General features: G+C 45.4%; 1 protein-coding gene across 1 annotated transcript in view; it reads left to right on the top strand.

Moving 5' to 3' along the window:
* Positions 1–13,652: 13,652 nt before the first annotated feature.
* Positions 13,653–24,472, top strand: part of Slc5a1 (solute carrier family 5 member 1) — a 59,564-nt gene continuing 48,744 nt past the window's right edge. Inside the window, exon 1 of the mRNA XM_032916786.1 lies at positions 13,653–14,011. Within this exon, the coding sequence (XP_032772677.1) occupies positions 13,877–14,011 (135 nt within the window). The 5' untranslated portion in view covers positions 13,653–13,876. The remainder of the gene's footprint in view (positions 14,012–24,472) is intronic.

Genomic DNA, 24,472 nt, shown 5'->3' with positions numbered 1-24,472 from the left:
GGGTTTCTTTTCCTTCCCCTATTACTATTATTTATAGATGTGGTATTTTCACAGTACTTTCCTGGATGCTTTGTGCCTGGGTGTTTTTCTTTGAGATTTAGCTGTTTCTTTGACTGAAGTATCTGTCACTTCTACTGTGGCTTCAATGCCTGAGATTCTTTCTTTGTTGTCGTGTACTCTGTCAGTTTCTGTTTGCCTTCCTAAAGTTTTCATTTTCATTTTTATTTCAGTTGGTTTTCTTTAGTTATTCTCTTTGTTAATTTTGTTTTCATGTCTTGAACTGGCTTTATCATTTATTCTACCGATTGCTTGTGTTTTCGTGTATTTCATTAAGCACCTAATTCATTTCTTTTTAAGGTCGTCGAACATATACACAGTAGCTACTTTGAAGACCCTGTTTTGTGCTTTAGGTATATTGAATTTCTCAGGGCCTACTGTAGCGGATTATGGTGGGGACATACTGTCCTGGCTTTAATGATTATGTCTTTTCACTGGGAATCTGGGGTTGGATATAATTGTGATTCTAGGTGATGATACCTGGTCTAATATTGGTTGGGTGGGTGTTTCTTTCTTTGATTTCTCTTCCTCTATCTGGATCTCAGGAAAGTGTGGTGGATGTGGATGCCCTGGCTAGCATCCTCCTCAGTCCCTGCCACGTGTGGCCACTGGGCATCCTGGGTAGTACTTGTTTCTAGGTACTGGGGACTGACAAGATGGAGTGGAGACGGACTAAGGAAGGGTAGTTGAGTGGTCCACAGGAAGAAGGAAAGCTGTGTCTGGAGTTGTGTGCTCCAAGGCTCAGCAGAGTCCCCAGGAATTGGAGGTAGGGTGTGATGACAGGTTCCCACAAGTGGTCTGCTACAGGGATGGGCATGAGACTGGGGGATTTGCAGTGGAGAACTCCTCAGAGTAATTCTGAACATTGGAGAGCTATATATAAATGCAACAATAGAGCATATCCTCTTACATGAGCTGTATACATGTATACATGTTATGTATACACCCAGCTTGTATATTATGTTCTCATTTACCTTAAGTAAATACTTAGGCATGGAATTGACAGGTCAAAGACTAGATATAGATTAAACTTTACAAGAAATTCTAAGAGTTGCTTGAAGCAATGTTTTTGATGGTGGGAGCTCTTGGGATTACTTGCTCGGAGGCCAAGGAATGATCTTAGACAAGCCAGTCTTACTCTTTGGACCTCAGTTTTCTGAGTGGAGAACAAATGGACAGGTTAAATGCTCTTAGTCCTTGTCAGCACAGGGAGCCTGTCATTGTTAAAATCCACGTGAATCTGAAACCTGCCACGTGCTTTCTTTAGGCATTGAAGGACCTGGCCCACAAGGTCACTGACAGCAGCCTTCTGTAGTCAAGAAGGTGCAGCAGTCTTCCCGAATCAGCGCTATGTGGTGGCAAGCACAGTGCTAACGACCATTGTTGTTTAAAGAGGCCTTTGCCCCATGGTGGCCACATTTCTCTCACATGAACAGTGACCTTGGAGTATACTTTGCACCCGAGGAAACTCTCTAGCCTCTTACTTTCTCAAGAAGCGGAAGGCGACAGAATGTGACTCAGGATGAATCAAGACAAAGGGTTTAGCCTGGGAGTCGGGACATCTGCTGGCTTGAGCTCAGAGAAACAGGCCTTGTGAAGTCTTCCATGAGCAAGGAGACCCTCATTTGTGGTTGGATCCACAGCCCATATTAAATTGTTTTATCTATTCTTTCTGAGCACCATCTTGACCCATCTCCTTTCCTTTATCAACATTTCTGAGAAATCCCTTGTTCCACATATCTACCCAAAGTCACTTGAAGCTGGACAGCTGGGCAGCAGACCCTTCTCCAAAGGTAGAATTACTCCAAGTCAGAGATCTTAGCCTTCCTCATTTTGGATCATTATGGGATTCACCATTCACTAGATGAAGCCAGTTTGGGAGTAGTGGCTCCTCACCTCAGACTTAGACCTTGTGTTTTATGCTGCTATGCTATGTGTTTTATGTGTATATGGGCACGTAGTTATAAGGGCTTTTAAATATTTGCTCGTATATAGTTCCATTTGTGTTGATTTTTGTGTGTTCTTAACTTAAATATGAGGCTAATTCTCAGGCTGTTGGTTGCTGTACCTGTCACACAAGAGTTTTCTTTTTTAAAATTAGCTACACAGTAATATTCCGATGAGTGGATGTGCTGTATACGCACATGTATGTGTTTCCCTATGTCTCTGTATGTATGCATGCTTTACGAATAGACACTTATGCCACATCATATAATTTTCAGTTCAGCATAGTTCCATAGTAAATACATTTAAATATAGATAATTTTCCCTTATAGCAGCCTATATGTATTTATATTATATTTATAAATATATGTGTATTTATAGTATAATATTTAGAGATAAATTGTTGCACCAAATGGTGTGTATACATGATTATTTCATTAAGAGTAATTTTAAGCTCATAGTAAAATGGAGTAGAAAGTACGGAGCGTTCCTGTAAAACTCTGACCCAAACACACCCAAATCACACACTGGATCAGAACACTCGTCATGGATGATAACCTCCTTATTAACCAAAGTCCACAGTTTATATTAGGGTTCACTATCTATGAAGTACCTTCTCAGGGCTTTGCCAAGTGTTTGATAATGTATCTCTATTATCATAGTGTCATACAGTCTAATTTCACTCTCCTACACATCCATGTTCCTTCCTCCCTGCTGGAAACCTCCAAGTACAGACGCCCCTGTTGCCTTCAGAGCTTTGTCCCGACCACCGGTGTCACAACTGCAGCTGCACACACGTACCCTTTCCAGATCGGCTTCTCCACTTAGTATTATTATTCAATACAATTAATTAACTCATTAATTAAAATGTGAGACAAGGTCTTTCTGTGTAGCCTGACTAATTCGGAGCTTGCTATGTAGACAAGGCTGGCTTCAAGATCACAGAGATCCACATGCCTCTGTCTCCAGAGGGCTGGATTAAAAGGCATATGCCATCAGCCTTGCTAAAGCAACATTTTCATTTTAGTGTGTGTGTGTGTGTGTGTGTGTGTGTGTGTGTGTGTGTGTGTGCATGCACAACAGCTGTACTCCACCATGTGTGAGGATCAAACTCATGTTGGAGGCCCCTCTTCAGAGGAAGACAGTGTTATTCCCTTTCCTTTCAGGCAACATCCCCCCCCTCCCCTTCTGGTATTCCCTCTGCCGCCCTCTAGTTCACTGGGGGGTTCAGTCCAGGACCCATGGGGGCTTCCCCTTCCACTGGTGCTCTTACTAGGATTCAAACCTACGGGGTCAGAGTCAGGGGTCATGTATAGTTGGCTTGGTCCCTGAAGCTCTGGTTGGCATTGTTGTACATATGGGGTCTCAGGCCTTCAAGCTCTTCAGATTCCTTCAACAGGGTCCTATTCTCAGTTCACCTGCACAGAGGCATCTTGATGGCCTGTTATATCCATTTGATTCCTCTGTTTTCTCTAATATTCAAATAATACTCTGTCATATGAATGTACTGTAGTTTGCTTACTTATTCACCTATGGAAAACAACTTGGTAGCTTTGAATCTGTAAGTTATGAATAAAGGTGCTGCAAATATACACAGGCAACTTTTTTTCTTTTTTTTTTTTTTTTTCTGTCAGTCCTGAGGATCAGGCTCAGGGCTCATGGCCCTTAGCAAGAACTGTACCTCTGAGCCACAGCTCAGTCTTGTACAGGAAAACACAACCTATTTACTTATTTTTAATTTATGTTATGTGTACCTGTGCAATGTGTTCAGGAGCCCGCAAAGGCTGGAGACTAAGACTAGAGTTAACGGCAATTTGCAAACTACTGCGTGGGCTGGGAATTGAACCCAGGTCCTCCTGTTAAAGCAAGAAGTGCTCTAATTTTTGGACATGTTCTTCAACTTGTTTGGGTAAATACCAAGAGACTGAAGGCTGGTTTTTATGGTAAGACTGTGTTTAACTATTTAAGAAACAGTTTAAAAATCTATTTAAAAACATTTCTAAAGAGATCTACTTACCTTCGTGTTTGCCTATGGGTGTTTTGCAAACATGCACGTCTGTTCACCACATGCATATCTGGTGCACCCAGAGCCCGGAAGAGCTGTCAGATGCCCTGGAATTGGAGTCATGGATCCTTGTGAGCCACTATGTGGGCGCTGGGAACTGAACCCTGGTCCTCTGCAGGAGCAATAAGTGCTCTTAACCACTGAGCCATCTCTCTAGGCCCCCAGTTTGCATTTCTACTAGCAGGTAGCCAACATCATTTATCCATAGCCTCACTAGCATCTCCTATTTCCAGTGGTTTGATCGCCCGCCGGCCATCCTCACAGGTGAGCGGCAGGATCCTGTTCTAAGTTTGCAGCTCTCTGGTGATGGGGAAGCTGAGTCTCTTACACAGCTCACTGGCCATGGTTGGTGTCGTTTTGGTGAAGCAGCTCTGCAGACCTTTCCACGTCCCCAGGCTGCAACCTAACGGGTTTGCAGAGATCTCTGTGCATTTATAACCATTTATTTTATTGCTTTTTTAATGTCTGTGTATGTCTCTCTGTGTATATGCCGTGGCTCAAAGAGACCAGAAGCTGTCAGATCCCCTCAGAGCCGGAGTTAGAGTCAGCACGTCGCTTCCTGACGTGCTGGGTGTTAGGAATTGAAGTTCGGCTCTCTGATACAGCAGCGTGTGCTCTTAACCAGCGAGCCGCCTCCCCAGGCCTCGGTAGTCACTGAAAAGACAAACTCCCTAGGTAAGTGCTGCCCGTTGTCTCTTGCTGTCCACAGATGCTCTTCACAAATGGTCACCGCCAACTTCTGCTCTGGCCACAGAGGCTGAGTGTGAGCTCCTCCCAGTGTGCTATCAGGTTACGAAGGATTTCCCACGAATGCATAGGATAGCGTCTCAGGGATTTGTATTCATCTCGTTAGAGAGTTTGTCGGCTTTAGCTGGTTTGCCTGCCGTGCCATTTGTGTTTCATTTTATATGAATGGAATTCTTAACTTTTATTCCTTGTACTATTGGCGTGGGCCCTACAGTTGATCTGAATGAGAGGACTGTGGATGGACAAATCCAGTGGCTGGGATTATCTCTCTCTGTGTTCCTGTTTCTGCCTGTCTCTGTCTGTCTGTCTGTCTATCTGTCTGTCTGTCTGTCTCTCTGTGTGTGTGTGTTTGTGTGTCTGCCTGCCTGTCTATCTCTCTTTCTCAGTGCCAGGTATCAAACCCAGGGACTTGTACATGCTTGGTAGGCTCAAAATCTGTCTCTCCACACTTCAGTTTGGACCCATTTATGGCCGGCTTCCTCTGTGACTCAAGCTCTCACATTTTAATTAATCCCACTTCTGCGCTTTGGTTGCTATTCTGGTTCTTCTGTATTCGACGCTGAGTGTGGTTTCACTCAGCGTGAACCATTTCCTCCTTTACCAGGGTTACTGTTTTGGGAAACCCCTGCTCTCTCTCCTTAGTCATTAGCATCTTGAATTCATGCCTAATGGGACTGTGAGCTAACTCAGACTTACTCATCTCTGCGAGTATTCCGGAACTCCCTGTATTTCAGTTGCACCGTCATTGCTACAATAAGATAACTCTCTCCTCCCAGTATCTGGTGTCTCAAGTGCCCTGCATATGGAAATAGTGAAGACAGGGAGCATCCTTTCCCACTCTCGGGTCACCTGATTTCATCTTTCCTCCTATTCATTTTTATTGACCCGCCATCCATCATCTATTCTCCATTACCGCATCTCTCTACCCCTACCACCTATTCTCTGTCCATCTGTCTGTCCATCTGTCTGCCTGTCTACTTACCTATTGTTTACATGTTCACTCACACATCTATTCATTCTCTGACTTCTCCTTTTTTCTCTATTGGTGTCAAGGATGGAAGTCAGTGCCCTACTCGCACTAAGACTGTCTTTTACCACAGTCACAGGGTCTGATCTAGAATATTTCCATAGTCATGTTTATAGCCGAGTCAATCATAACCAATCAAAAGATAAGTGTTGATAAAGAAAGGAATAAATGATATATATATATATATATGTATAAATTATGTCATTCATCCTTAAAAAGAAAGAATGTCTTGACAAGTATTATGACGTGGCTAAACCTGGGGGACTTTGTATTAAGTAAAACAAACCAAACACAAACGACATCTGGAATACTCAAATTCATCCAATCAGAAAGGAGAATCATGGTGCCAGGGGCAACAGAGGCAGATGAGGCAGGGAGGGTGGGGCCGTGTATCACTTTAATGTTACTGTAACTATGGCAGCTGCACTGAGCTGAAGGGAGTTTCACAATATTTACAGAGATGAGTAATTCTGCGCTAGTTCACGGTCACGATTGGCAGGAGTCAATAAAAGGACTGTGCACTAGAACTTTGGGGTGTTGCTAGTCAGGAAGAAGAGAATTTCCCCAAATAATAAGACTGGCCAAGAAGGAAGTATGCCAAGTTGAACGAAACCACATTCAGTATCAGACACGGGAGAATCGGAACACTGGCCAGAAACGTAAAAATTAGGTCAACGAAAATCCAGGAACTTGAGCCACAGGGGATTCTGGGTCCATGTGGTAGAGAGGACTGTATGCTTGCTCGAAGGATGAAGACAAGGGCATGCAAGGCTGGGGAGCTTTGCCCTGAATAGACCCTGGGGCTTGAGCTGTGGGAAGAAAGGAGTTCTGCAGACACAGGATAGTGAAGTAGCATAGCGCAAACTCACTGGATGCGACCGAAGCCTCTGTCTAAAAAATTATTAGGAGGTCAAATATTATGCTATTTTTTCCAGTGATGGGAAAACTGCAATAAGATTCATGTAGTTCATACATATTTGTTGAATTTTAAGGGTTGCCAAGGCCTCGTGTATTACACACGGGAGACAGGGCAGAGAGCAGGAGAAGTGAGGCTGCTCTGGGGGGGGGGGCTGCCCTTGGGACAGGGGCAGGCAGGAATCAAAGAAACGAGAGACTCACGTCTGTTGTGAGTACCGTGAAAGCCGCCGGTCAAAGTGGGGTGGGATTGTTTTACGGGGAGTTGTGGTCGGAAAAGGTGATGCTTCTCTCTTATTTTTCTAAGTAGTTGCTGCTGCTGTTAATGTTGCTGGGGATCGAACTTGAATCCTCCGGAAGAGCGGCCAGTGCTCTTGGCTACTGCTCCAGCCTCAGCGGTGGTACTTAATACAGTGTGTGCACAGTTTAGGGAGCTAGTGGGTGTTCGAAGCCCACCTCTGAGGGGACTAAGGGCTAAGGCTAGGAATCTGGCTTTGTTGGTTCCCTTCGGTTTATGGAACGGATCCCAGCATGCTTCACTAACTGCGCATGGATCTCTGTGATCTGTTGCCTGCCCATGTCTCCCTCCCGTCTCCTGCTGTTATGTCCAGCCATGCAGACCACGGGGACTTCCAGTTCCCACACAGGCATTCTGTGCTTTCCACGCGGTCCCTCCAACCATGGTCCTTTAGGAACTCCCCTGATCCTTGGTTGCTGTTCCTTTCCCTCTTGTCACTACCTTCTGTACAGGGACTGGGCCAGACACTTTACAGCCAGAGCATCTTTCCCATCGTGACTGTTTCTGTCATTTGTATCATTTGGTCACTTAGGTAACATTTACCAAGGACTACGGTGTGTCAGCCCCAGGCCTGGGTGCAGTGAGGGCCAGGAGACATTGGCACTGTTTTCATGAAGCTTATTGGTTAAAGGAGATTATAGGTATTAAATATATAGTTCTATAAATATGTTAGAACTCCATACACATGTAGGAAGGAAGGAAATAAGGATTTCGTGGGTAGCTTTTAGGCTAGGTGTGGAGGCACGTCAGAAAACCCCTTGGGAGAAACTTAAACTGGGACGAGACGTTGGCGAGAGTGGCCGGTGAATGGGAAGGGCCCTGTGCAGTGACCAACGTGCAGGTGCCACACGCAAACTCTCCTTGGTGGACCGGAAGCAGAGCCAACATGATATTCAAGTTTCTCTGACACGAAGTAGACATAATGAATGAATGAGTGATCGAACGAGGGTTTCCATGTACGATTCCTGAGTTAGACACCATATGGGGCAGAGAGGGTGTTCTTTTGGTGGTGAAACGAATTCTGCTTCATTCAGCTCAAGTGGGGCATTGAACAGTGAGCGAAATGTGAGAAAGTGCAAAGGAGTGGGAGAGAAGTGATCTAGGTGGGAGGTTTTGTTGTTTTGTTTTTGTTTGTTTGTTTGTGTACCTTCAGGCAATATGCCTTGTGCATTATTTCCCAATTTATTCCAATTAAGGAAAATGCACACACCGTGAACTCACCCTCGTAAAGTGAACAATCCGGAGGCAGCTGGCACACCCACACCTAAGTGCTGTGTAGCCCCTGCCTCTAAGCCGTTCTATCACTCCCAGGGGATGCCCCCGAGCTCCCACTGAGCACCGCATGGCTGTTAGCTTCTCTGAGAGTGCGGCTGTTAACCTGTTCTCTGCGTACCCCAGCTGCTTAGAACGGTGTTCATCTGGCATTTGTTGAACACGCAAATAACTCTCCAACCCCACACTTAGCCTAGCAGACTTTCCAGTTGCCTGGAGATTGCCCCCTTAATTATATTAATATATTTAGATGTCACTAAACTTTATGATCTTAATGTGGCGTTAGACATAAGAGATAAAACATACCATCTTGGTCATTTAAATGTACAGTTCAGAGGATTAATTATATTCATAGTGCGAACCTGAGAGTTCACAGAGTTTTGCCCACCACTGAGTTCTACAGCTCGGTGTCCATTAAATAGTAACTCTTGGATTAAAGGTGTAGGTCAGTGATGGGGCGCTCTCCTACCACGTACCAGGCCCTGGGTTTGATCCTCTGAAGCATAAAAAAGCCTTAATAATTAATTATTAATTTTAACTATTATTAATTATTATTTTTGTGTGTGTGTACGAATGATATATGTGTAAGTACATGAGCCAAGGCACAGCATTGAGTCATTGAGTTCCCAGGCAGATTTGTGGGCTCAGTTCTCTTCCCACTTTTATGTGGGTTCTGGACCTAGAATGCAGGTTGTAAGGATTTTGAGGCAAATGCTTTTGCCCACTGAGCCACGCCAGTAGCCTGAAGCTACTTTCTCTTTTTAAATTTTTAAAATAATTCTTATATGAATATGTATTTCGATAATATCTACTGCCTGTTTCCATCCTGAACTCCTTGTAGAACCTTCACCCCCTCCCAACTTCATATCTCCTTTTCTTTTTCTCCTTTTCCTTTCAAAATAACTCACCCAGGCTAATTAGAGATGGCTGCGTGCATACGGAGGTACGACGCCACTCACTGGAGTGTGGGCAGACCTACCTTGGGTCACACTGATGAAAAAAACTGCCTCTTCCTTTCAGTGTAGACAGAGTGACTGTGGAGCGCTCAGCCTAAATGAGGCAGTTTTCACAATGCACACACAAACACACTCACATACACTCACACACCATATTCACACACACCATATTCACACACACCATACTCACACACAAACACACTCACTCACACTCACACACAAACACACTCACACACACTTGCACTCACACACATACACACACACATTCAGAGAGAGAGAGAGAGAGAGAGAGAGAGAGAGAGAGAGAGAGAGAGAGAGAGAAACAGACAGACAGATGGACGGACGGATGGAAAGGGCACATGGGAATATCATGGGAGACGGTCAGAAAGGCAATAGCTGTACTCTTTCTCTTAGTGACCATTGGAAGCCTGGGTCCCCAGGTGAGGGTGGGGTCTTGAGAGCCCCTTCATTTTCCACCCTGGAGTGCTGATTGGCTTGATTTTTTGCAAGCAACCTCAGCTGCCCCATCATATTCAGAGAGAGCTACTTCACATCGTTTTCAATGTTTTAATAAAAACTTCAATTTTTCTTACCTTTTGCTCTTACAATCTTTATGACCCCTCTTTCACGATATCCCTCAGCCTTGGGGTGTGTGTGTGTGTGTGTGTGTGTGTGTCCGTGTGTGTGTGTGTGTCCGTGTGTGTGTGTGTGTGTGTGTGTGTGTGTGTGATAAAGTTGTCCCATTGAGGTTGAACATGACAGCTACTTTTCTCTTTACTTGGACAAGTTCTAAGTCTCTGTATTAAGTGTCATCTGCAGACTAAAGAGGCTTCCGTGGGAAGTGAGAGATTCGCTAGTCTATGGTGTGAAAACACTCTTTAGAGGGCGGTGTGACACTACATCTCTTCAGAAAAGGGCAGCAGCTGTCTGACGTCCAGGGGATGAGTTCTTGGCCGGGTTTACTCTACCGGTACGAGCTGCCTCCAGCAGAGAAGACTTTGGTTCCAGTTACGGTGTGTTGGTTACCCCAGTATTATTCACACCATCATCGCACCAGTGGGCCTGTCTCCCCAGGCTGGTCATTACTGTAGCTCACAGGATTCACATCTGGGGAAGATGCTCAATGGCTTCTCTCCCCCAGCAGCCTGGATAGCACCTCCTGGCACTCTGAAATCTATCCCTCAGGGAGGATGCTATCTGGTCAGTTCCAGATCCATTTCTCCATGTCCTGTGATCAAAGTGTGTGGTGTCTTGGGTAACCAAGAGCAGTGACAATAGCCTGCATTGTTTTGGGGGGTCTTTGGGACCCTCTAAACAATAACTTGACAGGGGATATCCTGTACTTGTCACCGTGCCTTTTGTTTGATGACCCATTGATTCAGGGAGGAAGGAGCATTGTACCCCAATGTAGAGGATTTCCAATTAAACATTCCTTTAAAAATATATTTTTTAGGGGTTGGGGATTTAGCTCAGTGGTACAGCGCTTGCCTAGCAAGCGTAAGGCCCTGGGTTCGGTCCCCAGCTCCGAAAAAAAGAAAAAAGAAAAAAGAAAAAATATATTTTTTAGAAAGCTTATAAAAAAGGTTCTATATGTTTTCCCCAAACGTCCTTTAGTGGTGGTTATCCCTTCCCGTCCTGCTCCTCCTGCCAAATCTCCTCTTTACTTGAACTTTCCCTCTGTGCTCCCAGGTCCCAGCCTCATGGCCAGCTGATTTATGGGTATTCAACTGGCAAGGCTCCCAGGAGACAGCTGTGATTTCCTGAGCCAGGGCTTGCGGGTTTCTGAGCATTTGCTTCTCTGTTTCATCTCAAAGAGGGAGGAGAGACCTGTCGAGGTACCAGTCACATTGGTGTATGGCTTTCAGAGAGCTGATCTCTCCAGGGTCACATGACAATTAACTCTTTTACTTTATCTTTCTCGCACTCCAAGCTCTGAGTTTGCAGCAAACAAAGAAGTATTCTAATTCCTACTCGTATTTCTCATAATTATGGCTCACCACTTCCATATCCCAAACATTCCTATAAAAATGTATTTCACCTATAGAGAACTGGGATCAACTGCCCAGTGGGAATAATGTTGGAGAGGAATAGAGAGCTGCTGACCTAGAGGGGGCCTGAGAATCAGGACTACGGCATTAGTGCTCCTTAACGTGTCCCCTCCTGCTCCCCCTATCTCCAGTAATGGTTAAAATACACACAGGGACGTTGATTGAATACCTGTTTGGCCATTTTCTGTCTGAAGGAGCTTGGGGCAATGTATTTAATCTTTTGAGTCCCAGTACCCATGAGATGGGAAAACAAAGATGGTCGTTGTGAAAACAGAAGCGGTACCAGTTGTGCCCAGGTCATGCTGTCTCTGACTCTGTGTGGGCAAGAGCGTACCTGAGAACCCTCATCTTTGAGTCCAGATAAGATGACCACGCTGAAGATAAAGTTAACCCTGTTCTTGAGCACACCGAAATGCTTTTGAGGCACGGAATCATCTTCCTTAGATGCTATCTTGCTCACTTGCAAGTGAGGAAATCACGCCCCTGCCAAGCTAGGTAGTGTGTTCGTGTTCAGAGGCTACTTCTCTTGTTAGAGGAGAAGCCAGAATTCTATCTCGATATGCCTGATGACTAGGCACTGTTGTGCTCATGGAAGTTGAGGGGTTAGAGGGAGGAGGTGGGAGGATAGAGGGGGGGTGTGGGTGTGGTGTGTGGGTGGTGGCATCCAGGGAGGACCCTGATCCTTCACAACAATGGTTGTGATTCCCTTTCCTGGTTTTAGAAATAACTGTCCAGCTGTACAAAATCTCGTTCCTGGGAGGTACAGCAGAGGGGGTAAAATTAAGGCTAAAAGTGAGGTTGGCGAGCTTTTGAGAGGCAAGTGTCTGGGACTTGTCTCCAGTGAATAGAGAAGAGACTGAGAGGTAGACACTTAGGAGTCCAGCTTGGGTCAGAATTGATACTGGGGTCTTTAGAAAAGAGAACAGCTAGCGAACGTCTGCCAATTTGACTGAAGAGGCAATGGGATGAGACAGAGGAGTGACCGGCCTGAGGCCCTGTGGCCCAGGAACCAGCTCTTTTTGAACCCAGGCGCCTGACTTCCAGCTGTGAATTCTTGCATTCACCCCGCCCCCCCTGCAGCCCCTCCCCCGTGCCTTTGAGGCTGAGGCAGTGTTCTGAGAAAAGAGTCTGGGACTTGGTGTCTTCAAGCCCTTGAAGGATGCTCTGCAGGGGTCCAGGCTGCAGGTCCAGCACTGTTGGCTCACTGGGAGACTGTGGTCAAGTCGTGTTTCTCTCTGTTAGTCATTTTTGTTCTGAGCCTGGGCTTCTGGTTCAGACACCTGGTCTGAATGTCCGGGGTTTGATGAGCTCCTTGGCAGAGAGATTCTCTGGCCTCTTCTCATCTGTGCGCGTTACGTCACTCTCTTGATTCAGGGTCTTACTATCTATGTAGCCCAGCCTCCAATCAGGATCCCCTTCTCTCTGTCTCCTAAGCACTGGGGTCACAGGATGTACCACTGCAGCTAGACATCGCTCACTCTTTAAGTGGGTTTCAAAGCACGTTACAAGTTGCCCCTTGTCGTCGGAGGGGGCTCGGTTCCAGGATCCTGTTAATATTGAACTTCAGGGCTTTTACATACAGTGACATAACTATATATCCACAATACAACCCACACGTCTTCTCCTGTGCTTTAAAGCATCTCTAGATTACTTGTGACACCACCGTGAGCAAGCTATGAAACGTTACTCACTGTACTGCATGGCTTAGGGAAACACGAGGGAAATAGTCTGTACAAGTTCAGTACAAAACTATTTCCATCCGTGCGTGGTGGGTGGAATCAGTTAGGTGAAGACCCAGGACAAAGAGATGGCTGTGGGGGGACCCCCTTCTCCTGGGCTGATTGTGGTTCTCCTTACAGTGGTGGGAATCGCGCTATCCCTAGGGATTGCATGCTCTGGGGAAGTCAGTAACAGGTGCTTGTGATGCCGGTGGCTAAAGAGATTTGTATTGCGTTTCCCCAGCCCCATCCAGAAATCTCATCCTCCTGAGAATTTCTCCAGGAGACCAAGAACTTGGCTGAGTTCTCTGCAAAGTCCTGCACTCGTTTTTTCCACAGAGAAATCAGTCCACAGAGATGCCAGGTCTGCTTCAAAAGCACCTGCCGCAGATAAGCCGCAGCCTATAGACCCTTGGCTCCAGGTGCCTCCGTCCCTCTGTGTAGCTACTCCTTTTCTGCCTCACGTGGGACTCCGTGGCAAGCCAGGCGTGGCAACTGTGCGAGGTGCCCACTGCGGGAGCACAGAGGACTTTTGTGCCAGGCGGTCACCACCCCTTAGCCGGCCCCTCCCTGCTCGCCGAACAGACTTTACCTGCCGGCCGGGCGCCCGCAGTCTCTCTTGCAGCTTTGCTGACTTAGAGCACTGCACACCTAGGAGCTGCTTCCCGACGGTGCGGTGCAGCGCAGCAGCCCAGGGGCCCAGCGTTCCTGCCGCGCAGCCCCTCCGTCGCGGGTCCCCTCCCTCGGGGCTGATCATTAACTCAAAAGCAGTATAAGGAGTGAGTGGCCCCGGTGAGCCGGTGAGCCGGAGGGACTCGTCGCCACCGCCATGGACAGTAGCACCTTGAGCCCCGCTGTTACTGCCACCGATGCACCCATCCAGTCCTATGAGCGCATTCGCAATGCGGCTGACATATCAGTCATCGTCATCTACTTCGTGGTGGTGATGGCTGTCGGGCTGTGGGTATGTGCGGGTCCTGGGGCACGGGCTGGAGAGGCCAGGGCCACTGTGTGGCATGAGCGGGCACACACCGATGCCATGATTTTCCTGAGCCACGCAGAGGCAGGGTGGGTTTACAGGTCTATAAAAGGGAGTGGGGATGTCCTGGGAATGTTGGGGAGGACTGCAGGGCACAGGAGGCCTGTGTTTAGGTAGAGAGGATGCCCAAGGGAGCCTTTCAAGAAGGCCAGGGAAGATCCTGAGCTGAGGGGGAAGGCAGAGGATCAGAGACTAGGACAGAATGTGAGCGACAGGAAAGGGTCACCTTGGAGCAGCAGCATCTGACCTCTTAATTTTCCACTTTCCAATGAAAGAAACAGTTTAGAGCCGGGAAGTCATCACCTCCGCAGACTGCAGGTGCTTGAGTCAGCCCATGGCTGACCAATGCCCCCTTCTGGGGAAGGCTAATCCAGAGGCCCTGCACGGTGGGATTGTAGAGGGTATCTGGGGTTAGAGATGAGGAAGGAGGGAGTGAGCAGACAGTGACCTGATCCCGGGAAGAGGGAAGTACATGTATCTCCTCTCGGGACTCTGGGGACACACCAAACCAGAGAAACTTGTTCTTCAAAGCCTGGAACTTGGAAAGTTCATTTATGATGCTGGCACACCTAACAGCTGGACAAAGTGTGCAAGCATTTCAGCTACCCCTAAAGGCGCGAGTATAGACGAAGCTAGAGTTAGGAAAGGATGGTGGGCATTAACCCTTTCACTGACAGCTGCATCAGGGGTAAAAGGAAGCATGAGTTTTTTACTTTAAAAAAAGAATTGTATAAATCATATGTAACAGAAAGGCTCCCCAAATGTCACTCTCATGGGGTCTGTGGGGCTCTCTTCACCACTTTACCTGGCTTCCTTTAACAGTAGAAAGCGTCTAGCATAGGCACTTCTACGGCTTGCTCTCCTGTGGTTGAACTAAATGATGCAGAATGAACTTCCCACAGCCCGTGCTCATCCAAGTCTGAAATAGGCTTGAATGTTTGTAACTATGCTTCCGATCCCCTCTCCCACAGATCGAGAGTTGAGTCTGAAAGGCCTTTATGAGTCTAGAAAGGACTGTCTCCTTACGCTAATGCCACTCACCTTCCAGGGTGTGGGGTCCGTGCCCTGGATAATCTTTGTGTTTTCAAGTAAAACGGGCAGCAACTGTAAGCTGGACAATACACCTTCACACAAAAAAGCTACAGGCCTGGGAAGTCAGGCATGGCAATTACAGTTTTACAGAAGAGGAACTGGAAGGCACAGGTGGCTGTGAATTGCCAGGGATTTTGCAATCCTTGGGTCTGATCCAGGAACTTAGGTGTCCTGATCCTTGCCTCGACACCTCAAGCATAGCGCTTGCTTGCTGCCTTCCCCTCCAATTCACGTCGATAGATGTTGGAACCAAGATGTAAACCCACCGTTTGCTAGCCATACCAGACGGCCCCTTTCCCAGAATGCACTGATCATCCCGTGCCCTTATCCCGGCTCCTTTGAGCCTTCTCGGTCGTCCTGCAAGTGTTTACATTTTTTTTATGGCGTTTGCACTTTGAAATATCTGCTATTCGATGTCACTTGTCCTGCTAAAATGCTACTTAATGAGCCTGCTAGTATTTGTCTGTTTAATCTTCTCCCTTCCCCGTGCCTCCGAACTTTGCTCATTTACCACCCCTCTTTCTCCTACTGAATTGTTGAGGTGGCCAGATTTAGGGATGGATACAATGGCTTCTGAATGATTTCTGGGCTTCAGAGACCAACCCAAGCCCACTGTGCTCCCTTAAAAAACCACCCACAGCGAATGCTCCCCCACCTCCAGCTGCATCCATTCCAACAACGCTCAGTTTGGTTCTGTCTGCTTTCAACCTCGCTTCTTCATTGATTACCTTTGGGCTTTGGCCCATCGCTTGTTTGATATTTATTTTTCTTTTCCTTCACTATTTCACATTTCTTCTTCGGGGGAGGGGGGTTATAGCTGCTTAAGTCAGATCACTGACATTATTTTTGCTGAGAAATGCTACCAACCCAAACTAGAGTTGTTAAAAATATGGCCCAATAGCCAAATCATGGGCGATAGCCCATTTTTGTATGGCTCATAAGCCAAGAATAACTTTTACCCTTTGAGGGGGTTATAAACATCATAGGATAAGGCAAAATAAAATGATGTGGTAGAGAACCCACAAATTCCAAAGTACCTATTAGACCTGCTTTCGTCTGTTTTCAGAAATTTATTACTACTATTAGTCTATTACATTGTATATACAGGTGTGTTCCCTGCGTGTCTGTACCACATGTGTACAGTGTCCTACGGGTCTAGAAGAGGCCATCAGATTGTGTAAAATGGAGTTACACATAGTTGTGAGCTGCCTTGTGGATGCTGGGAATTGAATGTGGGTCCTCTGGAGGGCCATCTCCCCAGGCACCAAACCCATTTTATTTTGGCCTAATCAGATGATCGCTTGTCATTCAGACTCTTGCTATTCAAGCCAGTAAGATCATTGCTACAAGAGTAGGAGTGGCCTTTGAGTTAATAGCAACGTTGAATGCTTGAGTTGGAATGGCCTCTGGGGGAAGCACAACCCTTCCATTTTATTAACGAGAGGAAGAATTGTGACCAGAAGTCTAGATGAATCGATACCAGAGCAGGGATGATTAAAACTTGGAGCGTACAATGCAAAGCCAGCGCTAGTCTTCCTTTCTCTGCTTCAAGATACTACCTTCCTGGAAAACCGTCTCCACTGCTCCTTCCCCACCACTCAAGGGACAGTGCTGTTCACATGTCCTCTATTTCTTCTTTCCCAGTAGATTTGCATGAATGTAGGCCTAGTGTTCACTGGCCTCAACTCTCTTCATCCTATACTTGTACATCTCTTATTAAATTATTTGGCAAAAGAATTTTTGCAAGTTAACAATAACTTTACCTTGACTATTCCAGGAGAAAGTCTCCCCCGGGTCCAGTTTCCATCTCTGGGCAGCCCTGGAAGAGAAAAAAAATCTTCCTGGTACCACCTTGAACCCCACATCCTTAGTTTCTCAGTTCCCTACATGTCATCTGATTGTGACCTGCGTAGGTTGCATTGAACATGGTTGGTCCACATGGATCTTCCGCGCTGAGGGCCAACACCCTGGTTTGTTTCCTTCCTTCCTTTTCTCTCAGAGTTCTGCCCCCCTCTGTTCTTATGCACACTATACTGTACGGCTGAATGGGTCAATTAGTGCCCACTCACGATGGGTGGGTGGCTCAGGCCGCATGGCGATTTGGTGGACCACTGTCAAACATTTCAGATTCCATGAAGGTCCAATAGCAAGTCAAGAGCTGTCTCTCACGAGGAGAATAATTGTCTGCAGATTATATAACTTAAAATCCCAAGGATCCTCTCTGTGAGTCACCCATACGGGTGTTCCAAAGATAACAGCGTCATCGTCTGCCGCTGATACTTAAATACGGTAGGGTCAGCTGGAGGAGCTTTTCCTTGTTCCAGGCCCTATTCAAAGGTGGCAGTTTCAGAGCCAGAGTGACTTGTGTATATGAGTAACACACCCAAGTGAGGAATGTGCTGTCTTCAGAATCCAAACAGGCCCACTAAGCATTGTGCTCGGTCTCAGGAGTGGGTGGGGCCAGGTGCAATAGCATAATCTTTAACCTATGTGCCCCATCCCACTGGACTCCCGGAGTTTCACCGAGGTAGTGGCCTCTTGAATTTTGGTTGGATATTCTCCACCTTCTGAGGTGCACATGCCTCACCAACGAGTCTGAAGTGCTACCACTTTCCGATCATTTGGTCCATTCAGCATAACGCCATCAATATGGTGGGCCGGTGTGATATTTTGTGAATCAGATGGGTGACATAGATCCCTCTGGACTACGTTATGACACGATAGTGTTGAGAGCTGTGCAGAGGGTGGAGGAGTCCATCTCAAGAGGTTTCAGAGAGGAACAATAGTGGCAACTGGGATGGAGACTATTCTTGTGAGATTTTAATACAGGATGTAACTGTTTTCTGCCCTGGTCCTAAGAATCTACCTGAGGCTAAATGGAAAAAATAATAACTTGATTTTGCCAGTAGAGGAGACTTTAAGACAGCCTAACAATTGACCTGTTATTTGGTGATTTTACCTAGACAACCTTCATATATGTATGTATTTTTAGGAAGTTTCTACTGTATGCGACCCCTCAAATAACCCGTAGTTTTAGTAGTCCCTCCCTTGTCCCCTTCTTCCCTCCAGCTTCTTGTTAGACCCTCCCAGCCCAGTCCTCACTCCAATCCTCCATCCACCATTATTCATTCTATTCCCTGTCCCTAGGGAGACGCCTCCCTTTCCCCCAGTCCCTTCCTCTTTTCCTGACTTCTGTAGTTAAATTGTAGCATGCTTGTCAAGGACTTAACAACTAATATTCACATAGAAACAATATATAGTATATTTGTATTTCTGGGTCTCAGTTACCCCACTCAGGATTAATTTTTCTAGCTTTATCTATCTTCCTGCAAACTTGTGATTTCGTTTTTTATAATGGCTAAGTAATATTCCGTTGGAACGATGCACCAAGTTTCCTTTATCCATTCATCTTTTGATTGACATCTGGGTTGTTTCCGGTTTCTGGCTATGACGAACAGAGTGGCATTGAACGTAGTTGAGCAAGTGTCTCAGTCATAGGATTGGAGCTTTGTGCATATGCCCCAGAGTGGCATAGCTGGTTTTGAAGTAGGTTGATTCCTATCTTTGTCATGAACCAACACTACACCGACTTCTATGATGACTGTACAAATTTGCATTCCCGCCAGTGGTGGAGGCGTGTTCTGTGTATTCCATATGCTCACCAACATGAGCTGTGGCTTATTGATCTTGGACATTCAGATGAGTGCAAGATGAAATCTCAAATCAGTTTTGATTTGCATTTCCTCGATGACTAAGCGTGTTACCGCTTCTCAGTCATTTGCGTTTCTTTCTCTGAGCATGCTCTGACTTGGCCTGTACCCCTGTTAAAGTAGCCTTTTCCTACCTGATGTCCATTTTTTAAAAAAAAATTAAATCAAAATATTTTTTTATGTGCATTGGTGTTTTGCCTGCATGTATGCACCATACATGTGAGGGTACCAGATCCCCTGGAACTGGAGTTATAGACAGCCGTGAGCTGCCATGTGGTTGCTGGGAATTGAACCTGGATCCTCTGGAAGAGCAACAGTGCTCTTAACTACTGAACCATCTCTCCAGCCCTTGAGTTTTTATATATTTTGGATGGTAGCCCTGTATCAGAGGTGCACTTGGTAGAAAATATTTCCCCATTCAGTAGGCTGCTGCTTTGTCTGAATGATGGCGCCTTTGCTGTACCGAAGCTCTTTAGTTTTATGAGGTCCCATTTATCAATGGGAGCTCTTAGTGCCTGTGCTATTGGTGATACATTTAGAAAGTCTTTTCTTGGGCCAAGGAATTCAAGACTGTTCCCCACTTTCTCCTCTATCCGATTCAGTGTATCTGGCTTTCTGTCGAGGTCTTTTATCCATTTAGAGTTGAGTTTTGTGCAGGGCGATGAATATGGGTCTATTCGCATCCTTCTCCATGCAGCCATCCCCCTTGAACAGCACCATTTGTTGAAAAGTTCGCCTTTTTCTCCAGTGTGTATTTCTGGCTTCTCTAAGAGAAAAAAAAAAATCAAGTGTCCATAGAGTGTGGTCCTGCTGATGGTCTTTGATTTGATTCCATCGATCAGTGTGTCTGTTTTTGTGTCAATACCATGATTTTTATTGTAACCACTACTGCTCCGTAGTACAGGCCTTGAAAGGTGGAACCTCCGGCAGTTCTTCTATCAGTCAGGATTGGTTTAGCGCTCTCGAGTATTTTGTGTTTCCATATGGAGCTGAAAGTCTGTGAGGAACTGTGTTGGAATTTTACGGGGATGGTGTTGAATCTGTAGATTGCTTTTCATAGGGTGGCCATTTCGGCTCTTTTGTTTCTACTGGTTCACAAGTGCGGGAGTTCTTTCTATTTTCTGATCCTTCTTTAATTTCCTTTGTCAGTGTCATTAAATTTTTATCATACAAGTCTTCCGCTTGCTTGAATATCTACCCCAAGATATTTTATATTATTTGAGGCTATCGTGAAAGGTGTTATTTCTTTGACTCGTTTCTCGGTCCTTTGTCATTTGTATACAGGAAGGCTACTGATTCTGTAAGGCTTCTGCATTCTGTTATTTTGTTGAAAGAGTGTTTCAGCTGTAGGAGTTCCTGGCGAAAGTTGTAGGGTCACTTGTATATACTATTAGATTATCTGCAACCAGAGATACTTTGACTTCTTCCCTTCCAGTCTGGTCCTTTCCTGTTTGTATCATTTTTTCGTTGACTCACTGCTAAGACTTCAAGCACTATATTGAATAGATAGGGAGAGAGTGAACATCCTTGTCTTGTTCCTGACCTTAGTGGAATTGCTTTGAGTTTCTCTCCATTTTAGTTGGTGTTGGCTATGGGCTGGTTGTAAACTGCCTTTGTTATGTTGAGGTAAATCCTTTGTATCCCTAATCTCTTTAGGATTTTTATCACGGAGAGGCATTGGATTTTGTCAAAGGTCTTTCTTGCACGTCAAGAGGTGATCATATAACTCTGGACTTTTCCTCCTGAGCTCTTTGTTCCCAGAAGTAATGACCCTGACACTAATTATTCATTAGCAAATACTTAGGCCAATAATTTTACTCTGCTTCCTGACTAGCTCATATTTCAACAATCTAGTTTATTCTATTCTAGCTTCCTCTACTGGCTAGTTACCTCGTCTCAGGTTTATGCAACCCATCTCCCTTTCTGTCCAGAAGAATCTTCCCCTTGATGACTATTTCCCAGAATTCCTGCCCCCTTGCTCCTAGAACTCCAACCTCCTATTTCCTGCCTCCATTCAGTGGCTAAAGGGTTTTTTTTTTTTAATTTTTTTCCTTTTTCTTTTTTTTTTCCGGAACTGGGGACCGAACCCAGGGCCTTGCGCTTGCTAGGCAAGCGCTCTACCACTGAGCTAAATCCCCAACCCAAAGGTTATTTTTTTTTAATTGTCATGTGAATGCTTTCACACAGTGCTCCAGTGAGTCTCTACATGATCACATAGTTTTTGTCTTTCAGTTTCTTTAGGTGGTGGATCACGTTTGTAGATTTACATATGTCGTACTGTCTGTGGGCTGAAGCCCACCTGATCACGGTGAAAGATCTTTTTGATGTATTTTTGGATTCAGTTGACAAAGTATTTCATTGAGAATTTCTCTATCTATGTTCATAAGAGAAATTGGTCTGTAATTATCTACTTTTGTTGGGTCTTTGTGTGATTTGGGTATCAGGGTGACTGTGATCTCGTAAAATCAGTTGGGCAATGTTTTCCTGCTTCTATTTCATGGAATAATTTGAGGAGTGTTGTCATCGACTCTTTGAAAGTCTGGTAAAATTCTGCACTAAAGCCATCTGTCCTTGAGTTTGTTTGTTCGTTTATTTATTTATTTGAATGGGAGACATTTAATGACCGCTTTCATTTACTAGGGGTTATAGGTCTGTTTAAATTTTCTAAATCTGAACTTGATTTAACTTTGTTAGTTGGTGTATATATATAAAGAGTTCATTTCTTTTAGATATTCCAATTTGATGGGGTACAGGTTTTTAAAGTATGCCCATATGATTCTCTGGACTCTGTCAGTGTCTGTTGTTACATAGCCCATTCTGCCTCTGATTTTGTTAATTTAGATATTCTCTCTCCGCCTTTGATTATTTTGAATAAAGGTTGGTCAATCTAACTGATTTTATTAAAGAACCAACTCCTCGTTCCGTTGATTCTTTGTGTTGATTTTTTTCTTCCCATTTTATTGATTTCGGCCCTGAGTTTGGTTATATCTTTGGTTATATCTATTCCTACTGGGTGTTATTTTTCCTTTTTGTTCTAGAGCTTTCAGGTGCTAAGTCTGATAGGAACTCTCTTCTCTCTTGACGTAGGCACTTAGCTGTAAGCTCGCCTCTTAGATTCATCCTCATGCTGTCCCACAGGCTTGGTATCCTGTGAGTTCACCCTCATTCATTTCTAGGACGTCGTTAGTTTCTTCCTTCACTCATTATTATTCATTCAGAAGTGAATTGCCTGTCCCACGAGTTTGTAACCTTCTTGTGGCGGTTGATATCCAGCACAACAAGATTTGTGGTGTTCAGATAGGATTCAGGGAGTTATTTCAATTTTCTTGCATCTGTTGTGTCTTCCTTTGTGTCTAAGCATGAGGTCGACTTGGGAGAAAGTTCCTTGAGCTGCTGAGAAGAACGCATGCTCTCTTGTGTTTGGGTGAAGTGTTAGGTCCATCTGGTTGGCGATGGCAGTTAGCTCCAGCATCTCTGTTTAGTTTGTGCCTGGATTGTCTGTGTAGTGGTGAGAGCGGTGTATTGAAATCACCTACTATCACCGTGTGAGGGCAGGTAAGTGATTTACGCTATACTAGTATTTCTTTTATAAACTTGGGTGCCCTTGTTCTTTAGTACGTAGATCTTAAGAATTGCAACATCCTCTGGGTGGACGATCCTTTGACGAGTATGTAGTGGCCTTCTCTTCTCTTCTGATTAGTTTTGCTTTGAAGTCTAGCTTGTCCGATGTTTTTTTTTGTTTTTTGTTTTTCTTTTTTCTCTTTTTTTCCGGAGCTGGGGACTGAACCCAGGGCCTTGCGTTTGCTAGGCAAGTGCTCTACCACTGAGCTAAATCCCCAAACCCCTTGTCCGAATTTAAAATGGCTATACACACTTGCTTCTTAGCTCCATTTCCTTGAAGTGTCCTCTTTTCCATCCTTTTACCCCGAGGCGATGTCTATTCTTGATGTTAAGGTGTTTTTCTTCGACACAGCAAATGTTAGTCTGTGTCTCTTTATTGGAATTGGGACCATGTTCTTCTATAAGCAGTGTTTTTAAAAATCAACCCTGGATTTTCTTTTCCTTCCTTTCAGATAGATACTGCTTAAGTCTGGTTTTTATTCCTATTATTTATTCGTTTTTTGGTAATTTTTGTGTATAGTGTCCCAGGTTGGCCTTTTCTTAGGGATGTCTTTGCCTGCAGACCCCCACCAGACATTACTAATGGGTCGCCTCTTTATGGGTCTTGTATGTTTAGATTTAATATTTTCTTTGACCCATTTCTTTGTCCATTTCTTTTATCTTCAATGTCTGAGATTCTCTCCTCTATCTTTTGCATTCTGTTGTGGGACTTGTCTCGGAGTTCCTAAACGTCTCATTTCCAGTTTTCCCTCTGCTTGGATTTTTTTTTTTTTTATTCTATTTTCATTTGCAAGCCTTCAACTGCTTCCTTCACTCCACTGTGTTTCATAGGTTTCTTTAATGGGTTTGTTCTTCTTTTCCTGTAAGGACCTCTCGTGTACTCCTTTAGGCCATTTTGAAGTCCTCGGCTTTTGGGTTGGTTGTGCTGCCTTTCATTTCTCGGGCTTCCTATGGTCGGGCTGCAGTGGAGACGCGCTGTCCCGGCTGTGGTCGTGTTTTTACATCGGTGTGTAGGAAGCTGGGCTGGAGATGACTGTAGTTCTGAGTGCTGATTTCCGGTTATTGCTGGGTAGGTGTTTCAGTCCTCGGTTTCTAACTTTAGAATTATCTTAGGAGTGATGTTTCCCCGGTCAGTTTCTAGAGTCTGAATCTTTTAGCATTTATTCCTGTTTCAGTGTCAGCTGCCTTCTCTGCACCTTAAGTCTGTTTGCCATGTTGCTAGTCCCAGGAAGACTGCCGAGTCTTCAGAGTATGTCTTGTGGGAAGAAGAACACACTGCCAGGAGTCCAGAAAGACTTGTGCGCTCTCCCTAGCACTCCACGACACACCGAGGGGCTCGATAAATCCTTGTTGATGTGTTGGGTGCATAAAAGCCTTACTTCCCGAAGGAGTCCAAGCCACTGGTGCAGGGTGAGCACCCATAAGGGTGTGCCTGGTACAGACTTGTTTGCTGCTGAGATGACATCAGAGGTTAATTCCTTTGGACCACTGAGAAGAGAAAAGTCACTATCAGTCATTAACAGGAGTCTGGACCAAGGGGCCAGGGACAGAGAGAGAGCGAAGAGGAAGAGAGACCTCGAAGCCAGGCCAGCGGCACTGAGCCAGAGGCTGGGTTGGGATGTTCAGAGGTGGGATTCCAGAGGAGCTGAGAGAGGCTGTGCTCATCCTGTACTGGACGATAGGCCACTTGTCTCCTGACAAGCCTTCAGTGGCTCCCTGTGTCTGTGAATAAAGCCTGCTCCTTTTGGCCTGACATTTGAGAGCCTTAATTCTGTCTCACTTTTTACCCTCTCCGCGTTCATTCACCTCAGCCAGGCTCAAGAGCCAGGGTCGCTGTCATTCCCTCTCCACACTCTGGGTGCTGCACTGCTTCAATCCCTAAGCTGCCAACCCTGAAATCCAAAGTCTCCTCCTCCTGCTTCCCGGCAGGAGAAGGGAAAACCCCACTTTTCCTTCAGGACTT

Source organism: Rattus rattus, chromosome 11 (genome assembly GCF_011064425.1).
Source record: "Rattus rattus isolate New Zealand chromosome 11, Rrattus_CSIRO_v1, whole genome shotgun sequence".
NCBI lineage: Eukaryota > Metazoa > Chordata > Mammalia > Rodentia > Muridae > Rattus > Rattus rattus.
The sequence above is the reverse complement of the archived record's forward strand: the minus strand, read 5'-3'. Positions and strand labels throughout refer to the sequence as shown.